Raw genomic sequence first — 13,489 nt, 5'->3', positions numbered from 1 at the left:
CTAATAATGACACAGTTTGTCTTAAGTGCCAATCAAAGGCATCATATTTTTGTCTGTATTACATATTAGATCGTTTTAATTGCAGAACAGTTTAGTCTTTGGTTTTGATAAGAACTATAAAATGTATATTTGCGTTCTTTAGCTTCTTAGATCTATTAAGGATGTGAATGAGCCCAAATTTTTGTCATATGATATACCTCTCTTCATGGGTATAACTAGTGATTTGTTTCCTGGAGTCAAGCTTCCTGATGCAGACTACAATGTAAGTATACGTGTCATTTTTCTCAGCCATAATCATTGTTTTTTGCTATTTTTTTTTCAACTGAGTGTAATTAATATTTGTTACTTTTGTATAATTGCAAAATAAGGAAAAATGCAGTATGTTTGCAATTGAGCTTTGTACCAAGGAGAATCCTTGATTTTATTGTGAGCACAAGCTCCCTAATGCATAGCCGAGGTCTGTTCCATCCAGAGGGGTGGAAGGAATCCCAGAGAGCAGAGACTGACCTGCCTGTATGTCCTAGCTGTTGAACATGCTTAAATGAGATTAATGCTCGGGCTTATGTTTTCTTTTATTACAACAATTAAAGCAAAGCCTCCTCCTACTCCTATGTAGTAGAAGGATTGAGGAAAACAGGAAAAATTGTTAATTTTATTATAAACAAATAAAATGTAATAAGAAATACTTAGTCTGGATATACATCTTATAATTTGTAACTATGAAGACAGATATTTAAAAGCCTGTAACAAATTACAAGATTATGATTTATTTTGATTTTAGGATTTTCTGGAATGTGCCAATGAATGTTGTATTCGACATAATGTCCAACCTGTAAAAGTTTTTTTAGAAAAAATGATACAGACATATGAAATGATGATTGTTAGACATGGGTAAGATTCAAGTTACTATTTCACAAGTAGTCTTTGTTATCATTTTGGCTTATACCATAGATAGTGCCTCTTTAAGGATAAAGGTATAAAACCTTAAGAGCGCCAAAAGAAATGCTAAGAAAGCCTTTTAATTTGTATTGGAACAGTCACCAAAGCTGTATATAAACATGAAAAGAATCTTGTGAGTATGTCTGTGAAATTTTAGTACTCTTGGATTTCAGAAGCTGCCTAATAACAACTTTGTGTTTGCTTCTCAGTATGGTGAGGTCTTTGTCTGTGTTACAATATTAGTTACCAGATTTCTGCCATTTTATTCCTAGCTTTTCTTTGAGCTGCAGCTGTCTGTTGAAAATATGTACAATACTGCATTAGGTTTTTGTTAATACTCAGCTCATCAATTAGTGCTTCTAGTGTGACATTGTTACAGTTGCCTCACATTGCTAGGTGACTAAAAATTATTTGGTATTGTGACCTTTTGTGATTTTTTTATTATATATTTTTTTCTTTTTTGCATAGGAAATATTCTTAGTATTCATCTTCTTTCAGAACTTTTATCTCTTCCTAGATTAAAAATAAATAATAAACAGCGCTCGCTCTCTCTCTCTCTCTCTCTGTCCCTGTCTCTCCCCATTAAACAGCTTTATGCTTGTAGGGGAATCTTTTTCTGGGAAGACCAAAGTTCTCCATGTGTTGGCAGATACATTGTCTCTTATGAAAGAACGTGGCTATGGTGAAGAAGAGAAAGTAATTTTTAGAACAGTGAATCCAAAATCAGTCACCATGGGTCAACTATTTGGTCAGTTTGATATGGTATCTCATGAGGTAATGTTTATTTTTAAAAAGTGTATCATAATTAGCCATCTTTATTTGTTTCTTCCTCTCACCCACAATGGCTTTTGCTGAGTTTGCTGAGTTTGTTTGAGTGCAGTGTCTATAAGTATGTTCAGGTTAACTTAGAGCTGAAGTGTTGTTTAAGGGTTTCTTGTTTAATTGCTTTTCCTACTTCTTTGCACAGATCTGCTGTTTTGTTTTGTTTATTTTTTTCTTTTCCATTATCTGCTATGTGTCAGACCTCCATTTTTCTGGATACTGAGCTGTTGAATTCATAGTTTTGATATTTTAAATACAGACAGATGAGAACGCAACTTTAAGTGTTGTTTTAACTAACACTTAGTTGGCTGAGTTTAAAGCAGCTTGTATTAAAAAAGCACTTGAAGTTTCTGTGAAATTAATTGTGTACATGGTGTTTGCTACAGCATTTTTTTTAAAGAGAAAGGTGCTTTGTTTTGAAGTTTGAGATATTGTATAACCCCTGTGAAACTGCAAAGCTATGTTCTGCTCGCCTTAGTAAGAGAAGACTAAAAAGGAAGCAAATGTTTTCCTCTTTTTTCTTTTTTTTTATTTGTCCTTTTCATTAATTAAAACAATCTACAGCATTCCTTATCAATGGGATTACTCACAGTTTGAATTGGAATACCTATACTGTGTGTTTTTTGCTTTTCATTCCTATGTTCTCCCCCTCTAGTGGACAGATGGTATAATTGCTAATACTTTCAGAGAATTTGCTTTATCCGAGACTCCTGAACGCAAATGGGTTATCTTTGATGGCCCCATTGATACCCTGTGGATAGAAAGCATGAACACAGTTCTGGATGACAACAAAAAGGTATAGTTGGTAGATTTAAATTCCTAATAAAATGCTGTGATAACTTGAAAATATTCTATATATAAAAAGCACAAATGCAAACAATACAGACACCCTGCCATTTGAAAAGAACAGTGCAAGTGTTTGGAAACGAGTTGTGTTTTTGTGAGGTATTTATGTTAGTTATTTGCGTGGTTTTTGTTTTGTTTTGTTTTTTACTTGAGTCATATTTGGAGAATCAACTCGTTGGTGTAAGATAGTTTATCTATAGTGTTTCCTTAGTGTTGTACTGTATGTTCATTTAAAAAAAAATTCAAATAACTTAAAATTTTATTCAGCATAAAGCCCAGCCTTTAAAAGCTTTTCTCTTAACCTGAGTAAGTTTTGCATTCCCAACTTAGGACAAAAGGAAACGTTTTTGAAAATGGGGCTGAGAAATCTCCAAGTGAATGAAAAAATTAGAGACAGCATCTTGAGTTCAACTTGTGGATGATAATGTGTCCATACATATTTGTCTATACTTACACTGGACTATTATCATAATATGCAGGAAGGGTAGGTCTCCTACTAGAATGCTACACTATTAGCAAAAATAGCAGCAGATATTCCTTCTCCTTTGCACAGGTAAAGATTTGCTGTCTTTTTTTTTATCACACTATATTTAAGATGGATAGATACCTGTAATAACCCTGTTGATAGATTAGTGATGAGTATTATGATTTAAATGAAGAGTTCAACTATGCTTTAAGAAAATGGTTGCTGCAAATAATTCGCATCTTATGTGGTTGCCCTTGCTTTTGGTTATATTTGGCTTTGCTGATTTTTCTATAGAACTATTAAATTACAGGAAGGCAAACTGAAAGTGTTTTTTATTCTTATTACTTTGTTTGTGACTTTTCTAACTTAAAGCTTTGTTTGATGAGTGGGGAAATCATCCAGATGTCTCCTCAGATGAGTCTTATTTTTGAAACAATGGATCTTTCCCAGGCTTCAGTAAGTTTTTTTTAATCAAAATATTTAATCAAAATACAATCCAAAGTAGAGTATATTAAGCATATGATAAAAGTGAATTTACAATTCTTCCTTAGCCTGCTACAGTCAGTCGTTGTGGTATGATTTATTTGGAACCATCACAGCTGGGCTGGACACCACTTGTTACCTCTTGGTTGAGTAAACTGCCTGAACCTCTTAACCTAAAGGAATATCAAGATCTTCTGCAGGAACTCTTTAACTGGCTAATACCACCAGCATTAAGAGTCCTTCAGAAACAGTGCAAGGTAATTTAGCTCTTTTTGCTACTTTAGCTGTGTAGATGTATTTCTGTTTCTGTACCTATTACACATAGGTAGGGAGGGACTGTTTTCTTACAGCAACAACAGCTACAATGCATGTGCAACAGCCCCCTGTTGTATTGATAGAGCAGCTGTTGTGTTCAGTTTAGTAAGTTAGACGAAGAGCGTTAGGTAGGACATATAATCCTATTGTAATTTTCTGCTTTTTCTCATCAAATTAAGTAAATATTCAAATGAAAAATCTTCCCAAGATATTTTTTTTGTTGTTGTTGCCATCATATTTACTTTTTTCTTCTAAAGATGTCAGATTAATGGGGAAGTATTTCTTCAAGCTTCAGGAAACGCATCTATAGTGCTTGCATACTCTGTATGATAGTGTTTAAAATATTGCTCATTTAGCGGTACAGTTGATTCTTATTTAAAAATATGTATAATTAAAGTTGTCATATTTGAACCATGTACTTGGTTAATGAACTATACATTATGAGATGGTTTCAAGGATAAAAGATTGCAAATTGTCTTTTGACTAAAAATCAGTGTTAACTTTGCCTTCAAATATTTGTTTAGACTTAATATACCATCTAATTGTTTTAGTACTTATAACTCCAAAAGATAAATGAAGATTTACATTTAATACATAAAATATAATAACCACCCTTTTGTATTTCTTAGGAATTGGTACCTACAAGCAACAGTAATGTTGTAGTATCTCTTACACGGCTTTTTGAAATGTTGATTTGTGCAACTGTGCAAGAAGATCCCACCAACAAGAACATCCGCACATGGATTATGGTTGTGGCTCTTCCGTTTGTTAGTTTTTGCTAACCTGTAGCAACATGAATATTTGTCTTTGTGCATGTCTTCAAAACTAGTTACATTACTCGGAAACAACCTTAATAAGATACAATTTTGCACCTTATCTCCTCCTCCTGCAGGTTTTGGAGTTGTTTAGATGTGACAAAACTATTTATTACTTGTTTTATTGTCTTTCTAATTAACTTGGATAGTTATTGCTTTTCTTACATGTGCATTTTAGTTTAGCAAGCATTAAGAAAGTATCTGGTTTCTGTTAAGGAAAGTAAGTGTTCATGTAATAGCAATTGACTAGTTTGAGCAAAATTTTTTCAGTATAGAATAGATGAACATTTTCTTTGACCTTGTGTCAAAGCTCTCTGTTCTTAGGAAAAACTAAAGAAAAAAAAAATCTCTATTTAAAACTGAATTAAAAAGTAATCCTAGATCTTGGTTTGCAATTAGAAAATCTGTGAGACCACATGAATTAATTTTCTCTTTGACGTGTGATATAACGATGTGGTTGTTAGCCTTTATTTTTTTGTTGCAAGTCCATGAAAAAGTTTTTTATTTGTTGTAGCTTTAATTAAATTTGTAAGTTCTTATGCCAGCTTTCTTGAAGGGTAACTTTTAATATCTATCTGTTTAGCAGTATTTTTCAGATTTATGTTTGTTTATCAAACTGTACAATGTTCTTATTATGTAACAACTTTTCAGACAGTTGCTTGTCATCTTGCTTTTGCAGGCTTGCTTCGCTTTTTCTACGGTATGGTCCATTGGTGGAACTTGTGATGGTGACAGCAGAATCCGGTTTGATACTTTCTTGAGGGAAACTTTGTCAGGGAAATCTACTATAAATCCTGTACCGAAGAGTGTGGGAAAATGGGAGTGTCCCTTTGAGGAGAAAGGCTTGGTCTATGACTATGTGTACGAGGTATGGATTGCTTGCTTCTGGAAGGAAACAGATGGAAGGAAAATGTGGCTAGAAGGGTATTTAACTTGGCAAAGACTGTTAGATGTTATTCAATGTTGGTGCAGGATTAAATCTCACAATAACATTTGCATTTATTAGTATTTTTTGTTAATGTACTGATTTTTTTTTTTAGAAAGTTTCAAGATGTACATATTAGCAACATTTATAATGTTGCCACATTACTGATCATATGTATATTTCATATAGAGGGAAAGATAGCTGCTTTCTGGAGGCAAAACAGGATGTTGAGTCCATCAACAACTTTTTATAATGTTGCTTTGTTTATAGTATCCATAAAAATTCAGAGTTGTACTTTTAAAGTTAGGTGTATACTTAGATGTGTATGTATATAGTTAGGTATATGTTTTAAAAAAATACTGAAGCACAAAAGAAAAGGAGCTTTAGCTTAGATATGCACTTCACATGATTACTTCAATGAAGCAAATTGATTATGTGATTGTATGAAACACTTGATATTCATTTATATTAATTAATTTCATCTTTCAGAAGTGAAATACTTAAGAAAATCTTTCAAATGTGTAGTGGTAATGCCATTCCTTCCCCAGTACTTTACATCTGTATTTCTTCCTAGCTAAAAGGCAGAGGACGCTGGGTTCATTGGAATGATTTTATTAAAAGTATTAATTTTAGTAATACCAAAAATGTGAAGATTCAAGATATCATAGTCCCAACAATGGATACAGTGAGATATACTTATTTGATGGACTTATTCATTACCTATGGAAAGTAAGTTATTTTAATTGAATGCACAGAAGCATTAATTTATAGTTGCAATCAGTTTATACTTTTTAGGTTTTTTCCCACTATGTAAGATTTAAGTTTTTTCCCACTATGTAAGATTTACGGTTTTTTTTGTTTGTTTGTTTGTTTTTTTTTTTTTTTTTTTACTTGAAGACCACTACTTTTTGTGGGACCAACAGGCACTGGGAAATCTGTATATGTTAAAGACAAGTTAATGAACAACTTGGAAAAGGAGCTCTACTTCCCCTTCTTCATTAATTTTTCAGCACGAACTAGTGCCAGTCAGACTCAGGTTAGTAAAATAGCCAATTTGTATTTAATAAAGATAACACAGTGCTATTTAGTCCATGTTATGAATGTTCCTGTCTGCATTGTAGAACATTATTATGGCCAGGCTGGACAAGAGGCGCAAGGGAGTATATGGCCCTCCAATGGGAAAAAAGTGCATTGTTTTTGTAGATGACATGAATATGCCTGCTTTGGAGAAGTACGGCGCTCAGCCTCCTATAGAACTTTTAAGACAGTTTTTTGACCATGGAATTTGGTAAGTATTCAAAATACAACAGAAACTTACAGTAGTTTGCCGTTGCATTTGCTGTTATGATTGCTTATTCACTAGAATTTTACTTCAAAAAGTGCTTTGTCTTTAAGACAAAAGTTTTGTAAATAAACTTTAAGACAGTGTTTTGTAAATAATTAAAATAATTTATTTGTAAAAAATTAAAAATAAGTATTTCTTATATAATTTCTTATATACTAAGTATAAACAAATAATCTGTTCTTCAGGCTAGTGTGAGGTGTTGAGATTAACTGTGGCATGGTTATAAGACTTCTTTTTTTTTTTTTTGTAAATATATATCAAATTTATATATAATTGTGCATATGTTATATATACACATAATATTCTACCACCGATGTATCTACCACAGATATGATCTGAACATCACTCTGTAATTTATTTTGAAGGTATGATTTAAAGGACACATCGAAAATAACCCTGGTCGATGTGCAGTTGCTAGCCGCTATGGGACCTCCAGGTGGTGGGCGGAATCCTGTCACACCTCGATTTCTGCGACACTTCAACATTTGCACAATTAATTCTTTTAGTGATGAGACAATGGTCCGCATCTTCTCTACCATCGTAGCTTTCTACCTGCGGACTAATGAATTTGCTCCAGAATTCTTCACAGTTGGAAATCAAATTGTTGCTGCCACTTTGGAGGTGAGGCAAACACTTTAATTGAAGTTTACATAAAGCTGTTTAGTAAAATTGCACGGGCTCAAAATTAATTTATTTGGAGAAGTAGAGGTTTAAGATATTTTATTCCGTTATTACATTTAACATATAGTTTCATCTGATTTTGATAAAATTATCTTAATTTTACTGTTATAGTCATCTTATTCTGGGAAGATTGTCTTTGTTAATGCGGGCACTGTAGTACCCATACAAGCATGTAGTAGATTGTAGCATATATGTGAACTGGATGAGACTGGAATTTCCTTGGGGTTTGATATACCTCAGAGAAGGGCAGTCTAATGCAAAGGCAAGAGGAATATACCAGTTACAACCCTCCCAAAATTTATGTTTTGTGAGTCTAATGATCAAGAAACATTCCTCTCTACTTTCCTCTTCCCAGTGAAGAGGCTAATTACGGGCATTCCAGGTCAAATGGTCAAAAGACACCTTTCTTTATCTGACTAATCCTTTAGCATTTTATTGCCTTCAGATTCAGGTTTTCACTTGAAGGAGGATATCGTGTAATTAAAAGAAGCGAAGAGATCTGAGTGATATTCCTCATCCTGCTGCAGATTTTCTTAAATGCATTAAGATTTTCCCATTTGTGATTTTAGATCAGTAATATGTATATGTTTCAGGACTCCGTGAGATGTTTATTTGAAGAACTCAAAGATCTTGTAGATATTATTAGGATTTTTTTTTTGAGTGAATTTTTTTTTTGGAAAAATACCATTTTGAAAGATATATTTGAAAGCGTGTGATGATAATACAGTTATTCTGCTAATTTGTTCCTTTTTTTCCTCATCATGGTTTTAAGGTATATAAGAAAGCCATCGGAAATCTTTTGCCCACACCAGCCAAATCTCACTACACATTCAATCTGCGAGACTTTTCACGTGTTATCCAGGGCTGCTTGCTTGTTAAGAAGGAGTCAGTTGAAAGCAAACATGTCATGATGCGTCTGTTTGTGCATGAGGTGTTCCGCGTCTTCTATGACCGCCTGGTGGCTGATGATGATAGAGCCTGGTTGTTCAGATTAATGAAGGATATTGTGAAAGAACATTTCAAAGAAGCCTTTGATTCTGTTTTTGCTCATCTGAGACAAGGAAGTACACCTGTATGTCATTTACCTCTTGCAAACTAATGCATGTGTGTATGTGTATACAAAATGTATATATGTGGTAGAGCAGGAATGGATGAAATTATTCTTCCATGCATGATTATGTGTTCCTTTGTTTTTTACACAATACAAAATATACTGCAGCATGCTTTCAGTTTGGCCAGAAAAAATGCGTATTAGGAAATTTCTTGATATTTCTAATGTTTTGAATATTTATCTATATTTCACTTTTTATAAATTTACAATTGAGAAGTGTATTAATTAAACTAGACTTCATAATTTATTAAATATTTACCATAGGTAACGGAAGAAAATATGAGAAGTCTGGTGTTTGGTGACTACCTGATTCCAGAGCTTGAGGGAGATGAGAGACTTTATATTGAAATTCCAAGCATTCAACAGCTTGGTGATGTTGTGGAGCAGTGTTTGGATGAATATAATCAAATGCACAAAACAAGAATGAACCTTGTAGTTTTCAGGTACATTTGATCTGTATTAATAAGAATTATACGCTGTAGTATCACTAATCAGTATATCTAGTTTTTCAGGGTAGGGGTTTTTGTATGTCTCTTTTTTTTTTTTTTTTTTTTCCCTTATGCTTCTGCTGCTACTTTCAGCTAGCTATTACTGTGATGTTTTTCTCCCAAGGGAACCTTTAAATGTTTTTGGTAAAATCATTGCTCCTAATCTGACTTCTGCTACACCATTGTTAACAGTGATGATGGATATCAATTTTTCCTGCAGCTTTCACCAAAATTGAGAATTTGAGGCATAGCATGAGAGGTGTAACCTAGTCCCAGCCTGTCTGCCATGTGTCATGGCATGCTGCTGCAGTTTATCCTGTGAAATTCTAGAGACTGCAGGCTGTTATTGAGCCCTTAACTTTTGATTAGGCATGGCTACAGCTGAAGATTAGCAAGTCACAATACCTTCCTCCTCCCTCCTGCTGGAGGTTACTGGCTCTTCATATTTGCGGATATAGGTGCACGTCTTGTGATTGTAGTAAATCTACACACATCTAATACCAGGTTATTTTAATCTATATCTTTTTGAAAACCGGGCTTGTGAGTGCTTGCATATGCAGCTATGCTGAGAGTACGAAGAGGTAGCAGCCTCTGATCAAGGACCACTGGCTGAGGGTGGAAGCAATATCCCACTTTCCGAACTGAGCAGCAGCCAGGAGAGCATTTCTAACTGTAACCTTAGAGACCAAACCCACGAGTTAGATCCTGATTTGACGTTCTTATTTTCCTAAGCAATGCAAACAAATCATCTTTCAAATGACAGCTTATTTTTGAAGCCACTTTTATCTATGACCCCAAGATAAGTATACTTGTGTTTTTTTGCAATAGATAGGGTTGTCAGTGATGTGTAGATAACTGCTCTCCAAAGATATAATTCTAATCCCTGTTCTGCATAGAAATATTTGTTATAAAAGAGTTATGAAAGAATCACTTAATTTTGTGGCAGTGTGCCTACTACCCCCTGCACACATACAGCCCTTTGAGAAATTTGTTTTGGAAATGCTACTTCTATACTTGTTTCACTGGCTAACAGATGCACACATGGGTGTATATTTTTGTAATCCTGATAATCAGCATGTTTCAAATTTAGGTATGTGTTGGAACATTTGTCTCGTATATGCCGTATTCTGAAGCAGTCAGGGGGTAACGCTTTATTGGTTGGAATGGGAGGAAGCGGACGTCAATCGTTGACTCGTCTGGCAGCATTCATGGCAAAAATGTGTGTTTTTCAACCAGAGATTTCTAAAAGCTATGGTATGAATGAGTGGAGAGAAGACCTGAAAGTGAGTATTAATAACTTGTTTGTGTTCTGGCTTAGTTCTGAGGAATGATGTTTTGGAGTATAAAATACTTTGAACTCTCTTGTATTTTTAGACTCTTCTGAGGAATGCGGGTGTGAAAGGCTTGAAAACTGTGTTTATAATCACAGACACACAAATTAAAGATGAGGGCTTTTTGGAAGATGTTGACAGTGTACTCAACACTGGAGAAGTACCCAATCTTTTTGCAGCAGATGAAAAGCAAGAAATTATAGAGGTATTTTCTTAAATAATAACAATTCTCATTAATAATAATAATTCTCTTAATTATCTTGAATAATAATTCTCCTAAATTCTCTGAAATGTCTGTCTGCTTCCTTTTCAAGTGTTTTGCCAGGTCAGTGAAAAGTATGCTTTAATTGAAAGTATTAATTTTGTGACTTTTTCCTGTAGCTTAGATAAATCAGCCAGTTATTAGTTAACCCAAGTAGCTTATTCCTACTGCAAGCTTTAATTTTGGCCTCACCCTATTCACAAACACATTATGTTGTGCACATAGGGGTTTTTGATTGATTATGAATATCAGGATCAGAAATAAAGCCACGGTGTATTTGTGTCATTTCTTTTTATATTTTTTTTTACACGGACTCATGCATATTATTTCAAAGTGGCAAACACTTGTCTTTTCCGATTTTACATTTTTTGAATGTATTTAACTCGTCTATGCTAAAATTTGGTAACTATATAATATGTCAACTAGAACAAAGTTGCTTAATACTTATTTGAATCTGCATCATCAAAACTCATCAAATCTCATTTCCATTGCTAGTAATCTAGTTTTTTCATTTATGTTATTTGCTGGATTATGTAAAGTAGATATGCCCTGATGGAAGAATGATTTGAGTTTTAGGGATTAGCAGCCAAGCTGAAGTGTTTAAAGTGGACTGTTAGTTAGCCAAGGATAATATTTTTATGAAGTAATCAATAGTTTCAAACCCTGAGGTGGTTTCTTTTTCTGAGAGACTTTTTGTAAATGAATGAAAGGATGTTTGATGTTTGTTCGATGTTTCAAACTTTAATCTTCCCAGTTAGGAAAAAGCAAATAAAAGTAGTATAATTTTCAAGCTAAAATAATTGTTAATAAGTTAACATCTTGAAAAATAGGTTAGGGAATGGATGTGGCACATAAAATATAGTTTTATGCTGTTATTGTAGTAACTTTCCTTTGATGAGAGTAGTAATTTGCCTTATCTATTCTATAACTCTTAAAGCTCTTCTATGAGTGATTGATGATTGATTGTAATTAAGCCAGGTTGCCAAATGTTTTGACTTTTTGTTTCCTGAGTAAGATAGTTTTCGATTTTGTCTTTCAGAGTGAGTCTTAAACACTTGTTAAGGGAATCTTTTTTTTTTTTGGATATAGTTTTAGTGCTTTTCCTGATATATTCTTAGTTGTTCAAAGCAGCAGTTGATCATTTCTAGGTTGAGTTGTTAAGGTTGTAGATAAGTATCATAGTATTAATCTAAACTGCTGTTTGCTACTTATTTTGTTTTTTACTTTTTAGTTTATTCTACTTCTCTCTTTTATCAATAAAAGATTCCACTTGCTGGTGATTCTACTCCATGCTATTATAAGCAGGACTGTTAAAGCACTTCAGAAGTGCTTAATGAGAGATTATATAACAGCTTTTATTCCCAAGGGTGTTCGTGCAGTAGCTCAGGCTGGCAATAAGCATGAAGAACTCAGTCCCTTGGCCTTGTTTGCTTTTTTTGTGAACCGCTGCAAAGAAAATCTGCATGTTGTAGTAGCGTTCAGCCCAATTGGGGATGCTTTCCGCAATCGTCTGAGGCAGTTTCCATCTCTTATCAACTGCTGTACTATTGATTGGTTCCAGGTATGTAAAAATACTTACACTGTTTCATTAACCAATAAGTTCATTTTAATTGCCTCAATATTTGTCTCTGTTAAATCTTCCTTTCATTTACTGTATAGACATACTCCTTTTCAAAATTTGAAGTAGCATAACCGTTTAGGTAATATTTTGCAAACTCTTTGGTATGTAATCTCAGGGCTTCTCTAACTAAATAAGCTTAAATGTAAAATATCTGAAGTAGCTGGTAGTCTCAGTTTGTCTAGGGTAATTTATCACTTAATTACCTAACGTGTATTTCTCTTAAAAGATTAGCAATCTGTTTCAGTGGGATTGTAAAGGCCTGTTGTGCATCATGGGAATGATTAGACAAGTGCAAGTGCTCTAGGAAGACTGTAAATAAATCTTCTTTAGTGGAATGAAACATGGAAATTTGTTTTAATTAATTGTTTTAAAATAAATGGTCACCCTCACTTAAATACAGTTAGCTCTATAGATTTGGGCTGATCTAATCATTTATCTGCCAGTGAATGACAGATGATATAAGCCATTATATGGCATTATGCAGCTCTTAACTACATTAGCATGGAGTCACTGGAACAGATTCTGTGGCTAGTGATCATGCTGCCTGATCTAATCCTTACATTACTTCATTGTATTTGAGATATAGCTGTGATTAGTGTCCCATACTGGTATTCTGATATGCTGAATAATAAAGTTTGTATTTGTTTTGTTTTGGTTTTTGTTTTGTTTTTAATATGAAGACTTCTGGCTACGTTTTATAAATTCCTCCTCCCTGTTTCTCCTGCAGCCATGGCCTGAAGATGCCCTTGAACGTGTGGCTAATAAGTTCTTGGAAACGCTTCAGCTCACAGCCAATGAGCGTCAGGAGGTTGTGCCCATCTGCAAATACTTCCATACTTCAGTTCTATCACTCTCTGTAAGGTTGGTTTGCTTCATCTAAAACAACCCATTAATTTTTAGAAATACAAAGCACTGAAATGTTTGAAGCTGTAAAAATGAGGTAAGTGAACTTTAGAAAAAAGCTTTAGAGATGAGAAACAATAAAAGAGGAGATGGAATTTTATTAATACTTATTTCTGTCGTACAATTTATTAACTAA

At 33.8% G+C, this 13,489-nt stretch overlaps 1 protein-coding gene across 1 annotated transcript in view; it reads left to right on the top strand.

Moving 5' to 3' along the window:
- DNAH12 (dynein axonemal heavy chain 12) overlaps window positions 1-13,489 on the top strand; it is a 57,739-nt gene that overhangs the window by 20,684 nt on the left and 23,566 nt on the right. The window contains exons 28-45 of the mRNA XM_088532053.1: window positions 143-262; window positions 782-891; window positions 1,530-1,713; window positions 2,417-2,557; window positions 3,446-3,529; window positions 3,625-3,813; window positions 4,501-4,620; window positions 5,366-5,554; window positions 6,186-6,340; window positions 6,509-6,647; window positions 6,733-6,899; window positions 7,322-7,577; window positions 8,410-8,709; window positions 9,013-9,191; window positions 10,327-10,519; window positions 10,611-10,772; window positions 12,196-12,390; window positions 13,178-13,311. Coding sequence (XP_088388179.1) covers window positions 143-262; window positions 782-891; window positions 1,530-1,713; window positions 2,417-2,557; window positions 3,446-3,529; window positions 3,625-3,813; window positions 4,501-4,620; window positions 5,366-5,554; window positions 6,186-6,340; window positions 6,509-6,647; window positions 6,733-6,899; window positions 7,322-7,577; window positions 8,410-8,709; window positions 9,013-9,191; window positions 10,327-10,519; window positions 10,611-10,772; window positions 12,196-12,390; window positions 13,178-13,311 — 3,017 coding nt within the window. The remainder of the gene's footprint in view (window positions 1-142; window positions 263-781; window positions 892-1,529; window positions 1,714-2,416; window positions 2,558-3,445; window positions 3,530-3,624; window positions 3,814-4,500; window positions 4,621-5,365; window positions 5,555-6,185; window positions 6,341-6,508; window positions 6,648-6,732; window positions 6,900-7,321; window positions 7,578-8,409; window positions 8,710-9,012; window positions 9,192-10,326; window positions 10,520-10,610; window positions 10,773-12,195; window positions 12,391-13,177; window positions 13,312-13,489) is intronic.

Source organism: Tinamus guttatus, unplaced genomic scaffold (genome assembly GCF_059628265.1).
Source record: "Tinamus guttatus ecotype Peru unplaced genomic scaffold, ASM5962826v1 Tinamus_guttatus_pri_ptg000451l, whole genome shotgun sequence".
In the NCBI taxonomy this organism is placed as follows: Eukaryota; Metazoa; Chordata; class Aves; order Tinamiformes; family Tinamidae; genus Tinamus; species Tinamus guttatus.
This window is presented reverse-complemented; position numbering and strand designations above follow the sequence as displayed.